Source organism: Plasmodium brasilianum, chromosome 14 (genome assembly GCF_023973825.1).
Source record: "Plasmodium brasilianum strain Bolivian I chromosome 14, whole genome shotgun sequence".
Lineage (NCBI taxonomy): Eukaryota > Apicomplexa > Aconoidasida > Haemosporida > Plasmodiidae > Plasmodium > Plasmodium brasilianum.
In genome coordinates this window covers 3,174,085-3,200,704 of record NC_090127.1, presented here as the reverse complement: position 1 = coordinate 3,200,704, position 26,620 = coordinate 3,174,085, and the positions used below count along the sequence as shown (strand labels likewise).

The following is a 26,620-nucleotide window of genomic DNA, read 5'->3' as shown; positions in this document are numbered from 1 at the left end:
TTTTTCGTGTTTATATGCTCCCTCAAAATATATAACACACATTGAGATTTTATTTTATTTCTTTCAATCGTTATATTACTTAACAGTTTTAATTAATTTAAATTTTGTGATATAAAAATTTTTTGAAGCTATTTATAAAGTCATACTTTATAACCGCCCATAGAATAAGTCTCCCAGTTAAAAACAGTGAAAAGTGAAAAGTTGTTTTTATTATATTTTATGTTATCTTAATTTTATCTAATAAAAACTGACAAATCCTTGATTAAACCATAAAATAAAAAAAAAAAAATACAATTCTATGCGGAGAAAAAATAATAATTAATCTTATCTAATTGTTATGTGAATAATCTGCACTTTTTTTTTTTTTTTTTTAATTTGAGCTTTCACTTATTTTTTATAGTTATTTTTTGTTCATATGTCGCCATCACAATTTTTCAAGTTACTCTAAATATTTTTACCCATCACAAAAAATTACATTTATGTAGTTACACACATTAATTATATAAAAAAGTATATATATATTGAATAAAGTTGTAAGTTGCCCTTATACCGTATTTGTTTGATTAATATATGCATAATTTCTGCTGTACGAAAGAATTACGTATTTTTAATTTTATTTATTTTATATTATTTTTCTATGAAAGAATTAGTAGAGAAAAACGGAAGTAAAAAATAAAAAAAATGTCCTTTGAAAGATACAAAAGTATATAAAACAAACATGTAAGCATTCATTTGTACATTTTATTTCCCTCCCGTTCTTTGTTTTTTTGTTTTTTTTTCTCCCATTTTAACGCGCTTTCAAGAAAAAAAAAAAATGGATTTCCTTGCTCGTTCACCCATAATTTGGAGTATTCCTGATGAATATAATGAGAAAAGGGAAAAACCTAATTTTATCCTTCCTCTTGATTATTCAAATTAATTTTTGTAAAAATGTCACTGTAGGAAAAAAAAATGAAAGGATTGCTCTTTTTCTACATAAAATAGTTGATATTAAAAAAATTAAATTTAATTTTCGCTTAAAGGATAGCTGTACTTTTTTAACAGGCATCAAGGTAACTTATTATTAATATAACAAGAGCACATATGTAGTAATCATTTATGTATTTTTTCTTTTTTTTTTCCCCCCCCCCCAAAAATTTCTCAGCCTAGTGGGAGCATTCACTTGGGAAATTATATTGGTTGTTTACACCCTCTTATAAACGTAGAAGCAAAAAAAAAAAATACAAATTATGTAAGCAAAAATAAGGAAAATGTAGTAAAGTTAAAGAAAATAATATTAATTGCTGATCTACATTGTTTAACAGACATAAACAATATGTTTTTCTTGAAACAAAATGTTCTGGACTCTGTAAAAGTTATTATTTCTTTGATAATAGACATGTATATAAAGAAAAAAGAATATATAAATATTTATATAAATAATATAAAATTAGAAAAAATTTTAACTTATTTTAAGAGTGGTCTCATAGATGAAGCATATCTAAACAAGCTATTATGTTCCATTAATGTATACGAATCTTATTCCTTTTTGAATTATGAGAAACAGAAGGATGATTTCGATGTAGTAAATAATGCCCACAACATTATTCAGGGTAAATTATTTAATGATGAAAAAACAAAATTAAGTAAAAAAAGTCTTGAAGAAAAAAATATCAGTGGTAAATACGAAAGAACTGCCAAGAAGAATATTTTCCAAAAACATTATTTCTACATTTTTAAACAATCAGATATTCAAGCACATACATCTCTATATTATTTAATAAATTCTTTTACGTCAATTAATTTACTGAATGACCATATACATATAAAGAGTAGTGGAAAGAACAAATCATTTGCCTTGATTTCTTATCCAAATTTAATGTTAGCAGATATTTTGCTTTATGAACCTAAATATTTAATAGTAGGGTTAGATCAAAAAAAAAATGTAGAAATAATTAAAAAAATTTCCAAAAAAGTAAATACCTATTTTCCACATACTGTAATCCTACCAAATATTTTCTGCCCAAAATTTCACATAGAAGTAATGAACTTGGATGGTCAGAATAAAATGAGCAAAAATAAAGACCTCTCAGATAATGAAAATATAAATAAAATTATTTATCTATTTGATGAAAAGGATGTAATAGAAAAGAAAATTAAGAAAAGTAAAACAGATAATTACAACATTTTAACTTATGCAAAACCAAATACAAAGGAAATAAATAATCTCATTAATATTTTTCTTTTCTTCTACTATTATAAAGTTAAAAATGTTTGTGCACAAACGGAAAAAGAAAAAACCAACAAACGTTTTCAACTATTCGAAGATAATCTCTTTTTAAATGAAAGAGAGCACAGTCTAGAGAAAAATCATAAAACAAATTTTAAACCGGGCACACCTGAAAATGTTGAAAGTTCAAATGATAACATTAAATGTCTTAGTTACTTAAAAAAAAAAAAAGACATTTATACAATAAAAAACAGTTCAAGCAAAATAAATGAAGAAAAATTATTTTTTAAGCATAATAATGTAAATCCAAATATTAACCAAGAAACTATAAATAATATTTTATCCTTTTATAACAACAATTATTCTAATTTTAAATACGAATTATCTCAACTAATTTACGACCATTTTGTGGTGTCAAAACATTTTTATAATATCTTTTATTCTCATGATAATTTAGTGGATTATATCTTAAAAAGGGGGAAAAAATGTTTATCAAAGAGAGCATCCAAAACTTTTAAAGTAAACAATAATGCTAAAATAAAAAAGAAAAAATATAAAAATGAGAAACGTTATAGCAGTTTGCCAATGATAATTAATTTGCTGATTTTTTCCATTCCTTTGAATTATTCTCATATTTTTTCATTTTGTCATTTCACGTAAGTTATTTTATTAATTTTTTTTTTTTTTAGAAATTCAAAAGAAGGCTGAATATTTAATTTTTTGCATAAGTAGAAGAAACAAATAGGTATAAGCATACATACACATATAAATATGTACATATATATATATATGGACACTCGGGAATACAGACGTGATTGTTTTCTTGAAGTGAAAACATCTAATATTAAATGCATATAATATTTAGAATATGTTATCATATTTTCTATGTATGTCTCCCCGTGAAAACAGGAATTAATTTGTGCACTCTCTAGTTTCCCTTCAAATATAGAGTACTTCCATTTTTGGTTTAAATATAAACCACATATTAATGAAACATCCGCAATTATTTAAATGCAATACGCATTTTTTCCTTTTACTGTAGATTAAAATTTTAATTTTTTATGTAATTAACAGTTATTTATTTTTTTTTTTTAATTCATAAATTGGTTAATAATAAAAAAGTACTGAAAAATGAACAGGGAATATAAATAATGAATAAAATTTTGTATATATATAGAATTAGAGGAAAGTAACAAAATGTACCTAATAATAGTAACAAAATAAAATAACAATAATAATAATAATTACGTATTCAAATGTTGCTCCACCATATATACATAGTGTACATATAGTTAAATACAAATAATGAAGCCAATTTTGATAAATAAATAAATAAAAAAATATTGAAAAAATTATACAAAAACACCTCTCAATTTAGAATAACATAAAACATGGGAAAAACAAAAAAAGGAAAACAAAAATGAAAAAAAAAAAAATTAATTAAATGTAAAACTATCGATGTATAACAAAAAAAAAAAAAAAAGAAAATGCCCCTTTATATATTGCTCAATAAATTCAAAAATTCTAACAAAAAAAAAAAAAAAAAAAATATATATATATATATATACATACATATAAATACTTTAACTTCAAATGACACTGTTCGTTCTATCTTTTATTCTAACATTTTAATATAATGTGCTCTACCCTGCAAATTGCAACTCTCGATGTCGAGTTATAAAGGTTATATTATCTTCAATGTAACTATAACTTTTTTTTTTTGCTTATACTCTAATTGAACTATTCATGAAAGGTCTAGTACCTATATCATCATTTTTTTTTTTTTTTTTTTGTTAACCTACTGGGAAAATAATATACTATGTCTTGTTATTTCTGCTAAAATATTTGTGTAGCGTGCATTTAAGTACACATATATCTACATACACAAATAAATAAGTACTGAATGAGAGACAAGAAAAGCACATATACATATATGCATGCATATTTCCCCAACTACCAGGAAACAAAAATTTCGGCGTTTGTATCTTTTCAAATGTTCATTTTATTTTTTCTTCTTTTCTTCTTTTTTTTTTTTTTTTTTGTTTGATTCATTGCAATCCCTCCCTCTCCTGCTGTAACGCATTTTGAAATTTTTTCAGGGATAGAATTGCACTATCACACTTACCGAAGCTTAAAAAATCTGTGCAACTTTTCACATATAGATTTAAATTCGCCTTATTTACTTTTTTTAATTTTTTCAAATTAGTATACCTCATATTACTTAAATATTTGTTTATGCAACAATTAATATCATATTTTTTATTAACATAGGTAATGTTATTACTATCGCTAGCTGACTTTATGTTAAAAGTTTTACCACCAAAGGGTTTTTTTATTCTTATAACTTCTTCATTAAAATATTGGGTACTCCTTGATTTCGTATTTATATTTTCATCTATATATTCTTTGTGATTTAAGTACAAATCGAAATTATCATTATCTTCGATTATCTCCTTTGTATCATTATTCAGGAAATTCCATTCATTTGTTTTATTCTTGCTTTGCGTATTATAATTGTAGTAACAAATTTTATTTTTCACTATGTCACTTTTTATACATTTATTAGCATAAGTTAATTTTTCCTTTCCTTCAACATTACCTGTTAACAAATTTAATACATTTTTCTTCTTATTTTCAAAACTATACAAATTAAGGTTGTCATTACATTCAACCCCATTTTCGGAACTATTAGAATCGTAACCGGATTTCAATATAATTGGGGTAATATCAAGAAAGTATTCATTTATATTAGAATTTACTGAAAAACTTCTCTTTATTTTTAATACATTTTTTTTTTCTTTACCTGAATATTTCTTCTCATTTGTTTTAAGTCTTATTTCATTTTGTGAACTGTTGTAATTAATTTTACCATCTGATACGTACCCCTTTTCAGAATTTATTTGCAACAAATTATTATTTGTACATTTGAATTTCTTTTTTCCTTTTATTATTTCTATGATTTTATTATTATTTCTATCATAATCACTATCGTTGCTTCTACTTTTAGCAGTGTAATTGTTTAACCCTTCAATGGTGCTATAAAATATATTATCCTCATCATCTTGATATTTTTTATTTACTTCTCCTAATTTATCTGTTTCATTTTCGCTATCACTATTAAACAAGCTACAATTTATAACATTTTTGTTTTGATTTGTTCCATTTTTACTACCCTCATTTATTTTATAATTTTTCCATTTTTCTTTACTTAAATTCTCCTTTTTAATTCTAATAATTAACTCTTTATTATTCAATATATTATCGTTTGTATTTTTTTTATCAATCGAATTACATACTCTTACATTTTCATCAATAGTATACTCTTTTTTTGTAGAATTTTTAGGTGTAAAATCTTCATCCGTATTATCATTAGCATTCACTTTTTTTCGGGAAAGCTTCTGATATTTTTGCTCATTCATTTCTAAATTTTCATATTCCTCTTTACTACTATGGACATCTTCATTTTTTGCATCCTTAATTATATGCTCATATACCACTTTGTTTTCATCAAATTCCTTTTTATTATTTGCTGTATCTTCCTTTTTCGTTTTTCTCACATGACTACTTTTTTTTTTGTTTTTATTCTCCCTTTCATTACCATTCTCCTCCTTTTGCTTCTCCATTTTCTTAAACATATTTTCGTAGTACTGTATTTTCTTCAACTCCCTCGCACTAAGCTGAGGGTTAAATGTATCTCCTTTTTTTTCATTGATTCCTGTTCCTGTTATCTTATCTTTTTTTTTCCTTTTTCCTTTGCTTTCATTTAATAGCTTGTTTCTTTCGCGCTTCATCTTTTTTTCCTTTTTTTGTAAAAAAAGGTTAAGGAAAAAATGCGATTCTACCTTTTCACTAAGTGTAGGTATATGCTATGTATATATGTGTACATATATATTTGAACATTGTACATACCTATATACAAACACTCATATTTTCTAAACACCTTTTCCTAGTTTTATATCCCTCCTCTGGCGTTCTCCTCATATACACCCTATACTCGTGTTATACGCCTTTCTTTATAATACTATACTTTACAGCTTCAAACGTAATGTATCTTTTCTTCTTTTTGTTCTTATAAACATTTCATTATGCTTCCCTTTTGCATTTTATATAACTGAAAAAGTTTTTTATATTTATGTAGTTGATATTCGTAGAAAGCATTTCACCGTAACATTGAGTAACTTTTTTTTTTTTAACTTTATTATTATAATTTTTTAAGAATTAAAACAAAAATAAAATAATGAAGCTCAAAAAGCTTCATAAAATATCTTTATTTTTTAATATATATGTAAAATAAACGAGGGTATCATTTTTCACAGGCTTTTCTTTTTTTATTCCCATTATAATTTTATACATATATATATAATATGCTATTACATAAAAATGAAAAAAACATAAAACTTTATTTTAATGTTATATTTTCCCTATTTTTATTTGCTTTAAGTAACTATCATTTTTTTTTTTTTTTTTTTTTTTTATTGGCTCTTTCCTTTCTTTCATAAGGTGCTATATCTCCTTTTATTATAACCTATGTTATAAGAGATAATTCGATGTTATTCCATAAACCTAAATGGTATTTAATTAAAAATCTCAGTTGCAGAAACGAAATTTCATATATAACTTAGTACAAGGTATGTCATATAAAACAGCTAACGATCGAATAATTTTTTATGTAATTTATATGTTTTGAAAAAAGGAAAACTTCAGCTTTTCATATCAAAACATCAATATGACTAATAACCTGTTAATTGTACATATTTACTACTGTATGCACATATATATATATATATATTAGTTGAAACTTAGTTTTTTTTTAAAGTAGAAAGATAAAAATAAGTATGTTACTATAAAATATATACTTACTTAAGAAACTAAAAGGTCCTTTTTTTTCTTTTAATTTTCGAAGAATAAATTCTTTTCCTTTGAGAACTTCGAAAAAAAAAAAAAAAAAATTAAAACCAAAAGCCATAAAGGCAGATTATTATATATGGAACAGTAAATTATTAGTTCTAAAAAACATTTAAAATATAAAAGAGATACGAGCCAACTTTTAGGTTATAGGAAAAAAGCAATATCTGGTTTTAAGATTTATAGTAATATTATGTATATATACATATGAATATAAATAAATGTATTATGCCTTTTTTTCCACCTTACGGGATATATTACAACAGTTCAAAAAACATTGAACATCTAGAGATGCCCTTACAGTATTTGATTCACCAAAAATATAATAAAATAAATTTTAATAAATGAATTTGAACGTCATCCAGGGTAAAATGTATAAATAAAGAATAAAGTAGTACTATACATATTATCAAATTATTTTCCTTTTTCCTTTTTTATTTTTTTTTTGTGTTTTTTTTTTTTTTTTTGATATAAGCTGCTATAAATTTTAGCTCGAATTAACACCTACGTGAAAGATACAATAAGCTTACTTTACTATAACAATAAATACTTAAATTTTTACAAAAAAATACATAAAAGTAATTTAAGATTATATATTTATACATTTAGGGCACAAATAATAAAGCGTTAATAACATTTTTCATAAATATGAACATAACAAATGTGTAATAAATTATAACTCTAAGCATATATACTTACGTATGTAAATATATGTACATATGTATATGCACATAATCATATATTCACATGAGTAGAACCAATATATAGACCTTTCACAAATTAAGTCAAAATGCAATGTGATATTATACGAAAAAATAAAAAATCTTACGCAAACTTCCCCCTGTAGTAACGAAAACATATGCACAAACAAATAAACAAAAAATTAAGGGGTTTCCTAATATATATATATATATATATATATCTCCCTTTCTCTTCCTAAAAATATGTTTCTTTCCTAAATGTAACTCAAGTTTTATAGCATAACCACTATCCTTAATTTTTTTTTTTTTTCTTTCTTGGGGGTACATTAAAATTTTTATTATCTTTACTACTAGCACTACTACTACTTTTGCCCCTTCCTCTTTTAACTATTTTTGCATAATCTGAATTGCCCCTAGTTAACTTACTTTTATTATTCGTAAGAATGTTCAACTTTAGGTCTCTTATAATAGAACGATAACTATTTAGTTTCCTCTTTTCCTCCTGTTCTTCACTACTTTTATTACTTCTATTATTTTTACTATTATTTCTTCTTTTTCCTTTTTCTCGCACATTATTTGAACGTACACTTGTAGCAGCATTGTTGTCACTATTATTCAGTAAATTCTTTTCTTTGTTATTATTGGAATAATTACATAATGATAATGAATCACTTTTTGCGTTTAATTTTTTTAAATTAAACCTTTCTTTATTAGTTAAAAACCATTTTTTTGCAGGTCTATTCAATATCTCGTCCTGAAATTCTATAAAATTTTTTATTTTTTCAATTGCTTTTGTAGATTTTTCTAATTCTTTATCTGCTTTTTCTTGTTCTAATATTTCATTTAATTTTTCCTTATTCTTTTCAAGTAATTTGCCCCAACGTAAAATGTTATCATTGGAAATACTCCTCTTAAATATTTTTGAATTTTCGCTTTTCCTTAGTCCTTTTAATATCTTTTTAATATCCATTCTTTCATTATGTAAGTATAATGTACTGGCAGTTCCATCCTTGCCTAATCTTGCAGTTCTTCCAATTCTATGTATATACTTAACAACATTCGTTGGCAAGTTATAATTAATAACATAACGAATATGTTCAATGTCTAACCCTCTTGAAGCTAGATCGGTGCATAATAAAAAATCTACTTCCTCTTTTTTAAACTTTAAAATTGACTCAATTCTTTTTTTTTGATTCAGTGCCCCATGCAATTCGGCACATTTAAATTTAAGAAGCGTAAGTGTTAAAAACATTACATGAGTTTCCCATTTGGTCTTAAAAAAAATTATTGCATTTTTTTTATAAACATTACTACACAAATGTAATAACACGGCTTTCCTATATCTTTCCTCACGAATATCTACAAACTCTTGCTTTAACTTTTCTGAAATTTTAAAAGTTTTAAAGGCACTCTTAGAATTACGTTTGATAACAGGAGTACTAATGCTTCCCTCTATTTCTTCCTTACTACCACAACTTGCACTTATTCTCCTATTTTCACTTTGAATATATATCGGGTTTTTTGAAGAAAAATTAGCTAGCTCCTTAATATCCTTTGTTAAAGTTGCTGAAAAGAATAAAATTTGTTTCTTAAACTTACAAACATCTAATATCTTTAAGCATTCTTCCTTAAAACCTAGCTCTAGTAATTTGTCTGCTTCATCAAAAACTACAATTTCTAAAAAGTTAATAAAATCATTAGAAGAATTTAATAATAAATCTAAAATTCTACCTGGGGTACAAACAAAAATATCCTTCTTCTTTTTATATTCATATTCCTGTTGTTTAGTATCTATTCCTCCACAAAAAAGGGAATGGGTTATTAAAACATATTTTGTTAAACTTTTAATAACATCATAACACTGTAATGCTAGTTCTCTCGTTGGTAATAGAATTAACCCTTTAGTTATACTAATATTTTTTTTACTTCCTTTTCTCATTTTTACACTCGGACTATGTAATAGTCTTTCTAATATTGGTAAAACAAAAGCAAGTGTTTTTCCTGAACCAGTTTCTGAATTAGCTAGAATGCTTTTTCCTTCTAATGCTAATGGTATAACATCTTTTTGAATAAAAGTAGGGTTATTAAATTTTAGCTCATATAATGCTTTTAAGAACGGTCTTGAAATGTATAAATCGCTCCACAGTGTGTCCTTGTCAATTAAGCCGCTGCTTTGTGCGTTTGTACCTCCTTCGTCGATGTCCTCAATTTTATTCTTGTCCTTTCTCTTGATATCCCCTTTTTTGTTCTTGTTACTCTCACCGTTGTTGTCAACTTGGCCATTTTTTGAAATTCCTTCTTCGCATTTTATTATATTTTCCCCATCTGCCTCTTCATTTCCCTGCGCTTTTCCTTTTTTCATTCTTTTAAATTTTTTTTTGCTTTATTTCCTCTACGTTTTTCGATTACACTAGCTAATATCCTCTATTTTTAACCGTGTCGATCTTGCGTTACATGTATCTAGCAAGTAATATATACATACATATATATGTATCTATGCAAAAATATATATATGTACATGTATATTATTCTTTCTCATTTTCCTATTTTTTTCTAACCTTTTTCTTTAATTATTCGGAAATACAGAAAAGATATATTAAAAATATTAGCACCTTAATTTAGGATATTCACTTTAGTTGTTTTTCTTTTTATATATTTTGTATTTGTATAATCGTTTCTCCTTTAACCTTCTTTTTCATCTATCTCTGATCTTAATTAATTTATATTTGTTTCATTAAATAATAACTTCAGTTCGTATTCGTTTTATGATTATTCTTTTATTTTTTGGTTTCGTGTATTACGCTTTGGGGGATAGGGGTTCCAGTTAATATACACTTGTCCTCAAAAATGAAAAAAATAACAAAATAATGGATAATTATGTACCATACATACATATTTATATTTATTTATTTATTTATGCATACGTACATATTTATATATAGCGCAGCTGTACTATTAACTTTTATTTTTGTATTGTGTTGATTGTTGAATTTGAAGGTTTTTTTTTTTTTTTTTTTTTTTTTGTTCAATGTAGTATTTTTCGTACACTGGTACGAAATAAAGAATATTTGTTGTTCCAAAGTACGATTATCATCACCTTATAAATATAAATCTTTTTTCCCTATTTTTATGAACCTTTTTAAACTAATTAATTCAAAAATGGGACGTTTTTATGTTTTTTCTATTCTGTTATAATCGTTAGTTCTGCTCCATATTATACGAATTTGTTTTTCTATATATACTTTGCACTCAATAGAACAATTTCTTCAATTAAGTTAAAAAAAGAATAGAAGATTAAGTGGCCAAAAATTTTATGCATCTATAATATATTAGTAAATCTGATACATATTATATTTTGTATAATATTATGCGTATTATTTTTTATACGTTGTTCTGATAATGCTTTTTATATTCAGTAATATATTTTTTTTTTTTGAGTAGCTATATGTGTTGATATTTAAAAAAAAATGCAGGGCAGTTCAATGAAGAGAAGAAACATATTAACAAATAAACACAATAACATATACATACGTACATATATAGATATATATGTGCTTATTCGAAACCGCAGGAAAAAAAAAAATGATGGGGGTTATTAAAAAAAATATAGCTTCACACTCATGTGACAAGAAATTCTTTACTACTGTCCTTAAAAATAAAATAAATTATTCTAATAAATACAAACATTTTCTAGGTTGTAATGATGACATTTCTCTTGATACTTTGTCATCAAAGTATATTAAAGTATTCAATGTTAATAATTATAATTTCATTATTTATGGCATTTTGCATGGTCAGATAAATGAAAGAAGTTGTAGCGGTAAGGATTGTTCTGAATTACTTAAAAATATAAAAACTGATTATGTATTATTTGAATTATGTGAACAAAGATTAAAAAGAATATTTAATATTATTCTTTCAAAAAAGGAAAAACAAAAGTGTTATTATAATAATAACTATTCGAGATTAACCTATTTGCCAAGAATACATAACGGGTTTTTACAAAACGAGTTCATACCTGTAGTTGAAGAATGCGTACAAAAGCAATTAACATTTTTTTTATTTGACAGAAACATCAATACTATAAAAAATAGGCTAGATTCGATGCTTCTGTATGATACAAAAGCGTATAGAAAATTCTTTACCTACTGTATAGAGTCTATATCTCTACGAAATTACTCATATGATAAGTTTACAAAATTGTTTAAGGTGTATTTTTCCAGTGTGGATAAAGAGAAAAATGTATATGATGAAATGAAGGGGGTTTTTCCCATGCAATATAAGCATAACTTAAAAGGTAAAAGAGAAGACCATACTAAGAATTTGGCTAATAATAAGCACAATGAAAACAGCAATACGAAAGAAGAAGATGTTAAACAAGGTAGCAATCGATCGGAGGAGAATACTCATATAAACACATATGAAAATTTCGAGTGTCTGAAAAAATTGAACGCCATAAAAATTTTGAATGAACGACTACTACTCCTTTCGAAACCTACATATGAAGTACTCGTGGAAGAAAAATACAAATATGCTGCAAATAACATTTGGTGCTTCCTTTTAAATAATGAAGCAAACTTTTTTGAAAATAAATGTAAAAAAAGAATTCTTGTTATATGTAGTATAAATATACTTGAAAATTTAACGCAAGAATTACAAACAACATATCATAGTTTATGTAAAAGATATAACAATAATAAAAATAACGCTAATAGTAGTAATAAAATTCCAGAACAGTTAATGTTCGAAAATCCTTACAGCTCTTATAATTTTTATGTGAAACCACACTGGCCTCTAATATTTATAAAATATTATTTTGTTCCTTATCTCATTTTGTATATTGCTTTAAGCACATTTTATTCTTTTTGTTCATGGATTTATCGTTCGAATTTTCAAAAAAGTTCATCATTTTCTCATAAAATTGTAGACATACAAGTTTAAATCATGTACACTATAATTCCTACAATCTCTATGAAAAAGGAATAATTCTACCATTTTTTTTTTATTTTTTTTATTTAATTATTTTTTATCCGTCATTATATTCCTTTATCACCATTTCCTCCTGTTATTCTATTTATTTATTCATTTTCTTTTTTATTTGATTATTTATTTGCTTATTCGTTTGTCTATATATCTGCTTATTCATTTGTTTATAACTATGTTTATTTTGTATGTTTTTTCCTTTTTTTTTTTTTTTATAATTCCCTACCATATTAATCATCAAATTGGTGTCATAATAGCACAGTTCGCATTAAAAATTAACTACAATATGAAAATAAAAAAGAATGGTGAAAAATCCCGATTTTCGTCTCTTCATCTTGTTTATAACTACTTAATATAGTACATATACGTACACATATACGTATACAAATAGGTATATATATAATGCATAAACATTGTGTGGCTTACCAGTTTTTCAAAAAAATGTGTTCTTCAACAGCAGGAGTTCTATTTTTTCAAATGTAAACTTTTATAGTCAAAATAAAAGTTCTTTTTTTATTTTTTTAACCTTTTACACGTTGTAAAGATATGATATTCTGGAATAATATCTTATTTTATTTTGTTAAATTTTGTTTTTCTCTGTACACTGTTTCAAGAAAAAAAATGTGCAAATTGCTTATTTTTTATTTTATAATTTTTTTTTTTTTATATGCATAATGGTATAGTGACATTTCCCCTTCAGTATTTTTTTCTTTCTTTTTTTTTTTTTAATATTGTATTTCTACATTCCAAATAAAGCATTATTACTTTATTTTAATCTCTCTTTTTTTTTTCTTTTTTTTTTTTGAAATTTAATAATATTTCTTAGTTTATATTTCTATCCTTACTATAGTCATAAATTTAATATTTAGAAAGCACTTGAAAGTTCATATTGTAATTTCTACTTATTTTCAAAGAACAGATTTAGAAAGGAGAAAATAAGTCCACAAATAACTAAACTACATCACCCTACACATATATATATATATATATTTATTTATTTATTTGTATTTATATGTATGCGTAGACGTTTAAGTAAACCTGAAAGTATATTAGGGTGTAAGTCAACATTTCATTAAATGCGGCTCTTAGTTTAAATTGTAGACCCTCACCACAAAATGAACACTATAAACACTTTTAGTAATAGTGACAAAAAGAAAGGAAAGTTTATAGTCTTTGAAGGACTCGATAGGTTGAAAAATGAAATTTTTACTTTGTAATTATTGTTAAAAATTAAAGAAATGGAATTCATATATGTATTTTTTTTACACATATATTATAGTGACTAAATTTTGAACGTCAAACCGAAAATGTTTAGTAAAAATTATTAAAAACACATCATACAAATATATTTATATATATTTATTTATTTATATTAGATCAGGGAAATCTACGCAATCAAAGCTATTAGTTGAACACTTGAAAGGCAAAAATGTGGATGTTAAGCATTTGTATTTCCCAAGTACGACATTTAAAAGGAATAAGAAAAAAAACAAAAAAAAATGGAAAGATAAAAATATTGAAAAATGTAGAAAAGTTCAGATAAATGCGTAAAAAAAAATAATAATAATAAAACATATAGGATAAATAAAAATAGAACGAATTATTACTTTTTTAAGATAGGGAAACTGTAACTGGACAAATAATTGCTAATTATTTGAAGATGGAGAATAACTTTCCGAATGAAACTATTCACTTACTGTTCTCAGCGAACAGATGGGAACGAATGTTATAACATTTTTCTACTTTCCATTTATACTTTTCAGCAATGTCAAAGTGCTATGCCCCTACACATATCGATAATATACCCATATATACATACATATACATATATATATATATATATATAGGTCATTATGTATATGTTAATTGTTAACCAAAAAAATCAGCTCAACAATTCATATATATACATATGCATATGTGTGCGTATGTATTTTCCTTTTTTTTTTTTTTTTGCATAACAATCGATTTAGGAATGAAATTAAAAATTTACTGATAAAAGGTGTCTGGGTTGTGTGTGACAGATATGCCTATTCTGGCGTGGCTTACTCCTGTGGTGCTCTGGTTTGGATTCCCCCCCCCAAAACCCGAAACATACACGCATACATATATTCATACACGCATACATATATTCATACACGCATATATATTTATTTATTCACGTACGTGTAAAATGAAATGTTGTTATTTGTCTTTAATTTTATTTCATTTTTGCCCTTTCTAATTTGTACATGCACAATTTCCCATTTTTTCAAGAATTTAACAAAAAGTTGGTGCATGAACCCTGATCAAGGTCTCATAAAACCAGATGTCGTTTTTTACCTGGATGTATCACCCACTTTTGCCCAAAATAGATCAAAATATGGTACCTCATTTATATGCACATATAAAACACCTAGGTGAATATATATTTATGCGCGGGTATTCTTACGTGTAACATATGTGTGAGTTGTTTATGTACTTGTTAACACATTTTACACAGGAGTATTGCAGAGCAAATGGTACACCTTGGAAGTACTTTCGAACATTATGCTATTAAGAATGCTTAGATTTTTATGAATGTGTAGATACCATTCTTATTAAAATTTCTTTTTATGGAAACTCTATTTTAAGGCGAAGAAATATATGAAAAGGTTGAAGTTCAAAAAAGAATATACGAAAATTACAAACATTTTTCTAACGAAGATTACTGGATAAACATAGATGCTACCAAAAAAATTGATGTAACAAAATCGTACACTTTTATATAATAAAATATATATTACATAATAACTGTCATTGGAGTTTGTTCTTCCTCTTAGCGTTTTAAATTGCTTTTTCATTTGTTCGTCCATATAATTTAAAAAAGGCCTACATCTTAAATACCTTCAATTTTTGCACCTTTCAGGATATACACAATGACATAGTCCAAGAGATTGCTAAACTAAAGTCTTTCGAAGAAGAATATTTCAAGTTTTTGTGGTCGTAAAGTCGAAAAATTATTAAGTACGTTCATATGTACATATACATATACATATATATTATTATACATAATACGTGCAAGTATGGATATTCATTAGTCTCGACAATAGATCTATATTAAGTTAACGGAGACTTTACTGCTTCTTTGTTTTTCCGAATTTTTTTTTGAAACCTTTGTCTGCACTTAAGCGTTAATACCTACGTCGTCATCTTCTGTTCTTCGTCTTTTTGTGTACTTATCCATCTTCAATTCATCGACCTTTTTTATTTTATTACTTAAAAAAAGGAAAGATTCCCAACTTGTTTTATTTATTTTTTATGTAAATATATATATATATATATACACATGTATCTGCTTCACCCCTTAGCACGCATGTGAATGTTTGCACAATTTAAATCTTAAAAAAACTGAAATATCCAACTGCAAAAATTTATTCAAGCATATTCTTAATTCGTGTACTTTCGTTCTAGCGAAATGATGTGGAAAGATTGGAAAAATATAAAAGGTGAGCAAAAATGCGCAAAATAGCACAACATAGTGTGTATCCTATTGACAATTACATAAAGTTATATTTGTTTATTGTGTCTTAATGCACACATGCAAAAAAAAAAAAAAAAAAAATTCTTTTAAAACATATATGTACATGTACATAGCAATTAAACCTATAATTAAATATGCACATTAACAAAATCACAAAATGGGGAGAAGTAGAAACAAAAAAAAAAAAAAAAAAAACATGTATAAACAAAAGTGTATGGAAAAAAAGTCTCTTAACCCCCGCATTCAGACTGCGTAAAAGTGTAAGTCATAACTATTTAAAATTTTTCTCTTCAATTTTTTGGAATTTTTCCGCGTTTTTCTTTTTTTCCTACCTCATATACATTCCTCGTTACTATATTTTCTCCCTCTTTAGACAAAGCTTAATGTTCCTAATGGCATCGCAGCATTTGCTTATAGTATTTCTATTTTTTTCCACCTTTCCACTATAAATGGAATCTTCACCTTTCTCATCTAAGTTGTTTTTCCCCGTCTGAGTGTATTCACTAATTTGTTCATCTTCCATCACATTGCTTTTCTCTCTTTCGTTATCCCCATCATCATTGTAAAACTGTTTTTCACCGTCATCATTTAGTATCCCTTTCACTTTAAAACTTTTAAGTTTGAAATTCAGTGAATCTTTCGAGCTGTCGAACGAATTTTTGTTTTTATTGCTACTAGTATAATTATAATTATTAATACTATTATCATCCTCATTGTTGTTACATTCGTTTATTTTCCTACTACTTTTTTTAAAGAAGGTAAATTTTCTGGTAAACTTCCTAATGATAGAGCCTCTCTTAGAGGGGAAATTATCTTCTATAATAATGCTGTTACAAGAGTAAGGGACCCTTTTAAATTTTTTAGTAATTCTTAGGTCACTTTCTGTTAAATCTTTTATAGATATTCTATTAATATTTAAATCAATTCCATCAATCCAATGCTTAGAGCTATTTTTTGGGTTATGCATAATTATAGGAGGATATAAATCCTCTTGAAATATAGTAGAGTTTTTCCTAGGGACAAAAAAAGATATAGGTCTAATACTAGTATTGTTTTCATTTTTATATACTCTTCCAATTTCACATTTATATATATCACAAACTTGCTTTGGTAAAAATCCAAAAGACTTAAAAGGTAAACAAGATTTGTATTCACCCAGTTTTCTAATAATGCCTTCAGATTGTTGATAGTACCTACAATTTCCATCCCCCTTACCAATTAAATAAAAGATTCCTATACTTTCATCATAATGAGGAAGTAAAGGAGCAGAAGCATTGTCTATTGACATGTTAACAAGAGGAGAAGATGTATTTTTAAGATCCCATAATTTTATTTCTCTCATATTATTTTTTGAAAAACCTGTACTTAATACATAATCATCATTTCCTCTAATACCATCAATCCATATACTCCTCGCGCTTTTCCCGCCATTATGTACATAAAAACTTGAACATATTTCTTTTTTTCTGGGATCTATTATATGCAGATATTTATTCAGACATGTACCAACAAGTAAAGTGCCTCGAATATTCCATTTTAAAGATGTTAGCTTTTTTGGCATATTAATTTGAAAAGCTTTTTTCTCATTTTCTATATCCCATATATTTATTACACAATCAAAAGAAGTTGAAGATAATATATAATAATTTATAGGATTCCAATCAATAATATTTACCTTTTTTTTATGTCCTTTTAAAATACAAAGGGGATCTTTTATCTCTCTTGTTTTATCATCATTTTGTGCTACCTCCCAAATTCGAATTGTCATATCTTCTGAACTCGATGCAATAACTTCGCTATAACAAGGATTAAATGCTAAATCTAGTATATTCGATGTATGCCCTTTTAACTTTACTACTGGCGGGTTTCTTATTTGGTCTTCCAATCTCATAACACCAATGACACCTCCTCCTTCTACTTGCCAAGGCGTCTTCAAAAAAATAGGGGAAAAATTTTATTTAATTTTATATATCTAATCATGTAGTTTAACCTAATAATGTGAATGAACTTTCTTCCTTTTATATTTCGGAAAAACAAAAGAACTGTATCTTTAAACTTTTTCAAACATATGAACAATATTATATGTAGACAGACAAATATACGCATCAGCAAGAACTTTTACAAATGTGTATTAAACCACAGAAAAAAAAAAAAAATATATATATATATATATATAAATAAATAAGTAAACAAATAAATGAATAAATAAATTTTTATGTAAAAAGTACAAATTTAATGTTCTGTTCCTTTATTTTTAATATAGGTGTTACCGCTACATATAGGGAGCTGCATGTCATACCGCATGATTCCATAGCCTTTGTGCATATTCTCAAATCGTTGAACAGCTTATTCGAAGGGTCCGCTAAAAAGAAAATGGTTTTAAATTGTTTTTAAAAAGCATCACACTTACCTAGGTACCAGTATATACGCAAATGTACTTGCGTATTTGTATGTGTGTAGGGGGATATTTACATACGTACACACATATACATATATGTATAAATATACATAACCATATATTAAATCAAATTAACATTCTTTAATATGCCAAGATTGTCGCAACTCTCGCTGCCATTCTTGCCACAACTGTGTCGTGGTAAGGGGGGTCTTTGAAACAATTTCTTAGTCAACATTTGAACGTAGTATATATTTTATTTTATCTAAAAAGAAAGGATGCAAGTTCGTTTTATATTCTAATTTTTATTTTCTTACTATATAAATTTTTGATATATGGAATGCTATTCATTTTTTTCTGTCCATCAAAAAGCTATACGTTGTAAGTAAAAAAACAAAAAAAAAAAAAAAAAAAATTTTCTATTTTTTTATCCTTAACCATACCATAAATAAATTTTTTCTTAAAAAAAAAAAAATAAAATGTCCAAAATTAGCTATTTTATGTTATATTCTTTTCAGATTTCTAAAGTGAAATTTTTAAGTTAAAATAATGGAGTTACTATTTTGTCAAAATAAAAAAAAAAAAAATGACCTATATATATATTTGTGCTTCATTACCGTGTTATACAATTATTTCTTTTGTGCAGAACAGATCTATTAAGATTTACAACGAAATAAGGAAAAAAAAAATACCCCCAGGTTTATTTACATTTATACTTACAGTTCGATATAAAGCCCCTTAAACAATTTTGGATTAATGCTTATGTTCTTTAATTTTCTTCATTCTTGCAGTTATAATTAAAAACTAATCTATGCACAACTTACGAAATGTGCAAAATGAAATTTATTTTTCTTTTTTCCCTTTCTTCTTATTCTGTTGACAAGCGAGGACTTAAATTAAGCCTAGGCTTACACACAGATTTTCTGTCTATCCACATGTATATATGTATATATTTATATATATGTATAAACTTTTGACATTTGTAATTAAAGATATATCCATGCAGGCTTAAGAACATCACAAAAAAGGAAGACATAAACTTTTATTCCTTTTAATTTAGCAATTATGAAAGCGTTTTTTTTTTTTTTTTTTTTTTTTTTTTTACTCCCAAAACACAATACAATTAAATTAGGTAAAGAAAAGTTAATAGTAAAAAAAAAAAAAAAAAAAACTACTTTCTTTCCTGCATTTATTGTTACAGATACCTTTTTTTTCTTTTTTTTTAAAATGCTAAAAATAAACCTAAAATTAATTGAAACTAATTGATATTAACTCGAATTGATTCATAATGGATAAAATTAACTGAAATTTACTAAAATTGCAAAATTTCCTTCCCCAATTTAGTATTCATTCATTTCCTCTTATCTTTTTTAAACAAAAGGAAAAAATTATAAACCTGCTATATGTTTTATTAATTATACTTTTTCTCTGTTATAAAGTTTTTTTTACATATGGTAAAATTATAAAAAGAAAAAACACAAAAAAATTAAAATAGAATAAAACAAAAGGGAACAAAATAAGTACCCTTATGATGTTATATATGCAGTTATAAATTATTCTAATTTTTCTGTTTAAAAAAAAAAGACTTCTTAAAATACAACTTAAAAATAGTTTTTTTCAAAAAAAGTCACAAGGTCGGTAATTTCTATCAACATATAAAATGTATAAGGTTACAGTTATTACAGCCACTAAAAGAATTATCAAATAACAGACCAAAGAAACGTAAACATCCTTTCCTGAAATTACTTGAACGAGTGAATCCTTTTATAAAAACAAGAAAAAAGGAAATCACTTTATGTATGTATATATATATATATATATAAGTATGTACATATGTATATAAGTATGTATATATGTATATAAGTATGTATATATGTATATAAGTATGTATATATGTATATAAGTATGTATATATGTATATAAGTATGTATATATGTATATAAGTACGTATAAATATATGTATATATGCGCGAAACATGCTAATCACAGATATTCGAGTACTATATATACATTGCTTGTAATATAATGCTTCGTTCTCTCATTTTATTTTATTTTATTTTATTTTTGATATCATACTATAGTTCCCCAAGAACATATGATTGATAATATGCAAAATATGTTATCTAAAAAATTAAAAAAAAAAAAATAGCGTATTTCTATAAAAATTACGTTAAAATTATCTTTTTGCAAATAAACATATAAGCATATAAGGAAACTTTACAAATTTATGCAATTATACAACTTTAAAATGTAATATTCCATGAAATAGCGAATCTTATAAACATAACGAAAAATATGTATTATCATATATGTGTAAAGCATATATAGATGAAAATCAAAAGATGTAAACTCCTTTATGAATATAGATGTCTATACATAAACACCAATGTACTGCTTATACACTTCTAAATTCATATATATATATATATATATGTATGCACATGAATAAATATACATATATTTTTATGGTCCTCCCTCATGTAATACATTCACTATTCTCAATAAATGAACATCAAAAAATATTTATATATATAACGTCATAAATGGGGGTAACAAATTATATGTAACATTGGACGGGATGGGAAGAAAATTTCAATTTTATGCAAATAGCGTATTACTCAGAATGTTAACAAATCTTTTCGAATAGGCATAAAAACTATCTTCACTATTTTTTCTATGCCCTTGGTATTTCAAAACATCACTCTTTTTTGAAAAAATCATATCTACGTTTTCTCCGTCAGAAGAATGGTAACTTCCAAAATTGGTGCTCCTTGATTTCTTGGACGCGCTGAAATTCTGTGCAAACGTAAATACGCCTCTTCCTTTTCTCATCTATTTATTACGTATGTTGATTGGTATACATAAATGGGTGTTTAACAGTAAGTAATAACATATATATGAATGTATACTTATATATATACATATATTCACGTACATATGGTATATAATATATATAACCATCAAGTAACACAAAATATAAGTTAATTCTTATACTTTCAGCTCATTCTAGAAAATGATAAACGAGTAAATATTTCAAAAGTACAGTAGTTTTTATTATATAATATACTCAGCTATTTTCATAGTACTATTTTAGTCAGCTTTCTTCATTTAAAAGCTAAAAAAAAAAAAAATTTTATTGTACTTAAAAAAAAAAATTGGAATCACAGCATGGTGCTTGTAAGCAAAATAAAAAAAAGGAAAAAATTACGAAAAAAATAAGAAAAAAATAAAGAACGAATGAACAAACGAAAGAATGAATGAGAGCATAATTTTCTTTGTTTTTTATTCGTGTTTACCAAAACTTCAAATTTTATTTTATAATTTTTCATTTGAAATGATGAACAATATTGTTTCAAAGGTGAAAATTTAAATATTTGAAGTAGTGCGAAAAATAAAAGCGTTTTTCTCGCAATTTTAAGATTGGTTAATAAAAAAAAAAAAGTAAATTACTAATTCACATGAACTGTTAATTTACATATATAATAATATTATATGTTATTTATATATTAACAGGTTAAGATTTTGAGGGTTTACTATATTTTCATAACTTCCCTCCTCCATTATTTATACTTTAAATTTAAATTGGTTCGATAGCTGTTCAAATGTCAATTTTTTTAGCGAAATCAAAAAAGTTAAATTTTAATACGTGTATTCATATATACATACGGATAGTTGTATTCCGAAAATCTCTTTACGTTTTAGTTGCTATATGTTGCGGCTGCTATTTTGCTTAATATAAAAAATTACCACTTCTGCACGTTTTTACATGATTTTTTTTATTTATCAATTTTTTTACTTCACTTATGAGGGAACAAAGATGCAATAAATATAACAATCATATATACATTAAATGCATAAATATGTGCCCGTATTATGCTGTTTTATGTTCATTATGCGTAAAATAATTGCTTTCAAAATATTTTGTATATATCAATTAATTATTAATCGGATGAATGTCTTCTTTACATATTTTCAAAAACGAGGCGTGATGAAAATAAAATGTTTTAAACATTCAAACCAGTAATACGGTGAATTATAGTTCATACAAATGTAAATTTATGTAATTATATTTTTGATATGATTAAGAGTAAATTTTTTTTTGCTCATAAGAAAAAAAAGAAGTTAAAAAGTAACATTTACGTGATATATACATATATATATATATATATAACGAAGTAGTTTTATTTTTCTTTTTTTTTCAATATTTACCAAGAAAAACGCGGAAAATATTATATTTATACAATATTATGGTAAAATATATCAATGAAATATAGAAAATAAATGTATTGTTTTTTTTGTTTTATTTGAAAAATATGTTTTATAAATAACAGTATGCACGAATTTTATTTTAAAAAAAAAATTCAAGGTAATGCTATATACTTTTCCGAATTGGGAAGTCATGTATGAAATAGCAATAAGAATATCCTTTTTATGTTTTCCAAGTGCTCGCAATGCATAATTTAAGAAAATAGAACAAGCCAAAATAAAATAAAAAAAAAGTCCTATATAAAAAATATAAAAGAAAATATTAATAGGTTCCATTTTATTACCCTCTTTTGTGTAATTATTTTCACAGTTAAGATCTTTAAACATGCTTAAGATGGATTTGTTGGCTTAAAAGTTTAGCCCATAGTAAGAATATGTGTTCTTTATAAACATAAAAGAGAAATGCAAAATTGAAACATGCAATTATTTTGGTAAAATTTTTCTCGAATAAGGCAATACAATTGTAAAAGTTTTATTGCTATTAAATTGATGGAATAGTAATCTATATATATATATTTTTTTTTTTTTTTTTTTTTTTTTAAAGTGTATACTTACATGAGCTACATTAACACATTTTGATTGCACACATTAAATTATGTCTATAAATTAGACATTTGAAGGATATGGGTAATTCTGTTCGTTGTTGTTAAAACATTCACTTAAGTGCATACATGCCCAGTTTTTAATTAGCTTCTCGAACATCACACAAACTTTTTTTTTTATTTGTAATTTTTCACCTCCAAAAATTTCAGAAAGAATTTAATTGCCCCATTTTAATAGTAGAAATTATTAAATTATTTAACATACTACACTTTCAATCTTCCTATTAAAAAATATTATATAAAATAAACTTTAAAACTTCGACTTTCATTTTTCTTAAAATGACGTTGCCGCTATTATTTTATGTACTCCTGTCCACAATTATTACTTATCCAACATCACAGTAAACTTGCATAATGTTTTTTTCCGTTCATGTCTTTTGTAATTATTATTTATGAATTAATAAAATTTTTAAAAAATGAATACGCGGCAAATTATGCATATATTTAGTTATTTTGTGAAAAACTCTATATTTGTAAGAATAAAGTAGATTAACTCGCAGAAATACATACAGCTAATTTTTTTTTTTTTTAAATAAACATACAAAAAGGGTATTTTTTCCTAAAACGTTCCCTTACATTTTATCTCATTTTATTTACTTCTTTTTTCTTTTTTTCTTTTTTTCTCTTTTTTTTCCTTTTTGTACGATTCTATATTTTTCTAGAACAGAAGCTCCAACTGTTCGATGGGGACAGAATTCAAATAAGTTGACATTAATTGTTTTAATTCCATCAGTTCTGGAGGAAGTAGTGAAATTTACGGAAAAGTTATGCTTTAAAAAAGATGAGCACCAACTTAGTTTTCACTATCTTTATAAATTCCTGCATTCATAAGCGCACACAAGCATATATATTACATATATACATACATACATATATACATACCCTCACAGAAGCACACAAGCATGAACACTTTTAAATTAACGTGATAAATTGAGTTTTATAAAGTGCGCCTTTTTCTTCCTTCCCCTTAGACAAGCTTTTTAAATTTTATTTTGCAAATATGCTACCATATCTATGACCATCTTTATTTTTTGACTGTTTTCTTTCGCTACTTCCTAAAAGCATTGTTCATGTTATGTTTGTAAATGTCCCTACTTGAAATATTACATTATTCTTTCGTTCAAGAAATTGAACATATATATTTTTTTTTATTAGCAACATATATCTTTCAGCCACAAACAAGAAAGGGGAGAACTTTAAACTGAACTTACATTTATTAAGGCCAATAATTCCAGAGGTTTTTTGATTATTCCAATATACGCGCATACCTACATGCATACATACATAAATACATACATACATACTTACATACATACTTACATACATACATACTTATTATAAGCGCTTCGTTAAATATACCTCTTTTTCCTTATAAATTGTTTCTTTTCTTGTTTACATCCTCTACAATTACTTTACTTACTAAAAAAATTATTTAGGAATCAACTTACTCTTCTTTAGAGAGAGGCTTAAAATTGAAAATTCGCAAAAAGACCAAAGTTAAGAACTCTTTATATTTTCATCCCTTCATATTTTTGGCTCTTCATTTTTTTGCCCTTTAATTTTTTTTTTTTTCCTCTTTATCGAATAAATGCTAATATTTCTACTTGCTTCCCAAGGAACCATGCTGGAAACGCTTAACAAAAGAAAATAGAAAAGAAAATTTTTTGATTAAGGACAAAAATCTTAGTGACCCAAATGAGTATTAATTCAAAATAAAAATCTACGAAATGTTTTTTTTTCTATATTTAAAATATGCGTAATTTTAAGAATATTAATTGTTTTCATATATTTTTTTCATTTTCTTATACTTTTTTTTTTTTTCTTTTTTCATGTAGCTGCGAAGAAGCAAAGGATGCTTGGCTAGGGGATTATATGTAAAATAATAAAAGTTTTTCTAATGCAATATTTCTTCCTTTTTTCCTTATATGTGTTTCCAACATATGCTGCATACGTATGTATGTTATCAATTATACAACTATTTTTATTTATACATGCATATCTAAGTCTCCCAAACAAGCGAATGTTGTTAGGGGGGTACCATTATGAGAATAATAAATCTCTACATTATCGAGTTCACCTTTTCACAGGTTTTACAAAAGAAAAAACAAACCCAAAAAAACAGATGATCCAACTAAAAAAAAGGATGTACTGCAGGTAGGAAAAGAATAACAAATAAGAATAGCAGAAGAATATACTTATTTATATGAATCAATTTTTCTTCTTCCTTTTTTACCCCTTTTTTATTTGGTATATAGAACATAATTGAAAGTTTGAAAGACGCCCACCCAAATTTTTCCTTGCATGAATATTAATAAAAGCAGGTAAAAATACAACCATGTAGATATACGAATGCATATATATAAGTATTTATTTTTTTCCTTATGCAATTACATAAATATGTATGGTGTATATTTATACGAGTGATTAAATATCCTTTCATGAAGTACAATTTTACAAAAATAATTTATTGCATTTTCCTGCAGTTGTTCTTATTGTTCTTATTATTCTTATTATTCTTATTCTTATTATTTTTCTTTTTCTTTTTTTTCTTTTTTTTCTTTTTCCTATTTCCTTTCCCTTTCTGCAAAGATTTGGAATGTACGAATAATCGTGTAGCATATTATATTATCATGTAAATGAAACTCTTCAAACTTTATTATTTCAGAAAAAAAAGAGAAAAAACATTCATGTGTACTTTTTTTTTGTATTTCTTCTTTGTTTTAAGTGGAACTAAAACAATGCTATAATTAACTTAAAAATTTAATTAATTAAAAATATCTTATATAAAATTAATTATTAATTTTAATTTCAACTATCTTGTCCTGTTTTTTCATGGCAAGAAAAAGTCGTTCTCTCTATATTAATGTAAATATTTAACAACTTGATAAATATTTTTTTTATACATTTAATATATAAAAAAAAAAAAAAAAATGAACCTTGAAATAATTTTTTAAACTTTTAAATGTGAAAAACAAATATGATTTCAAAGGGAAAAATTAGTTACATCATTTACTTTTTTATTTTTTATTTTTTATTTTTGTTACCATTATCATTCGTACA

At 25.1% G+C, this 26,620-nt stretch overlaps 7 protein-coding genes across 7 annotated transcripts; 4 read left to right on the top strand and 3 right to left on the bottom strand.

The window, feature by feature from the left end:
- Nucleotides 1-866: 866 nt before the first annotated feature.
- MKS88_005890 (tryptophan--tRNA ligase) lies at nucleotides 867-2,954 on the top strand (the record flags this gene model as incomplete). The annotated part of the gene is made up of 3 exons (XM_067219191.1): nucleotides 867-1,052; nucleotides 1,145-2,777; nucleotides 2,899-2,954. The coding sequence occupies 3 exons, from the start codon at nucleotides 867-869 to the stop codon at nucleotides 2,952-2,954; spliced, it is 1,875 nt and encodes a 624-aa protein (XP_067071092.1).
- A 1,303-nt stretch (nucleotides 2,955-4,257) lies between these two features.
- MKS88_005889 (uncharacterized protein) lies at nucleotides 4,258-6,000 on the bottom strand (the record flags this gene model as incomplete). Its single annotated transcript, XM_067219190.1, has 1 exon — nucleotides 4,258-6,000. The coding sequence occupies one exon, from the start codon at nucleotides 5,998-6,000 to the stop codon at nucleotides 4,258-4,260; it is 1,743 nt and encodes a 580-aa protein (XP_067071091.1).
- Nucleotides 6,001-8,107: 2,107 nt separating this feature from the next.
- MKS88_005888 (ATP-dependent RNA helicase DRS1) lies at nucleotides 8,108-10,177 on the bottom strand (the record flags this gene model as incomplete). The annotated part of the gene is made up of 1 exon (XM_067219189.1): nucleotides 8,108-10,177. The coding sequence occupies one exon, from the start codon at nucleotides 10,175-10,177 to the stop codon at nucleotides 8,108-8,110; it is 2,070 nt and encodes a 689-aa protein (XP_067071090.1).
- A 1,220-nt stretch (nucleotides 10,178-11,397) lies between these two features.
- Nucleotides 11,398-12,756, top strand: MKS88_005887 (uncharacterized protein; the record flags this gene model as incomplete). Its single annotated transcript, XM_067219188.1, has 1 exon — nucleotides 11,398-12,756. The coding sequence occupies one exon, from the start codon at nucleotides 11,398-11,400 to the stop codon at nucleotides 12,754-12,756; it is 1,359 nt and encodes a 452-aa protein (XP_067071089.1).
- A 1,157-nt stretch (nucleotides 12,757-13,913) lies between these two features.
- On the top strand, nucleotides 13,914-15,763 carry MKS88_005886 (thymidylate kinase; the record flags this gene model as incomplete). The annotated part of the gene is made up of 7 exons (XM_067219187.1): nucleotides 13,914-13,987; nucleotides 14,175-14,257; nucleotides 14,415-14,523; nucleotides 14,769-14,859; nucleotides 15,052-15,160; nucleotides 15,409-15,518; nucleotides 15,683-15,763. The coding sequence occupies 7 exons, from the start codon at nucleotides 13,914-13,916 to the stop codon at nucleotides 15,761-15,763; spliced, it is 657 nt and encodes a 218-aa protein (XP_067071088.1).
- Nucleotides 15,764-16,649: 886 nt separating this feature from the next.
- On the bottom strand, nucleotides 16,650-18,930 carry MKS88_005885 (coronin; the record flags this gene model as incomplete). The annotated part of the gene is made up of 3 exons (XM_067219185.1): nucleotides 16,650-18,227; nucleotides 18,568-18,642; nucleotides 18,832-18,930. The coding sequence occupies 3 exons, from the start codon at nucleotides 18,928-18,930 to the stop codon at nucleotides 16,650-16,652; spliced, it is 1,752 nt and encodes a 583-aa protein (XP_067071087.1).
- Nucleotides 18,931-23,976: 5,046 nt separating this feature from the next.
- Nucleotides 23,977-25,872, top strand: MKS88_005884 (HSP20-like chaperone; the record flags this gene model as incomplete). The annotated part of the gene is made up of 8 exons (XM_067219184.1): nucleotides 23,977-24,044; nucleotides 24,223-24,356; nucleotides 24,733-24,797; nucleotides 24,997-25,056; nucleotides 25,177-25,259; nucleotides 25,396-25,434; nucleotides 25,648-25,714; nucleotides 25,816-25,872. 8 exons carry the CDS (start codon nucleotides 23,977-23,979, stop codon nucleotides 25,870-25,872), a joined length of 573 nt encoding a protein of 190 aa, XP_067071086.1.
- Nucleotides 25,873-26,620: the final 748 nt, after the last annotated feature.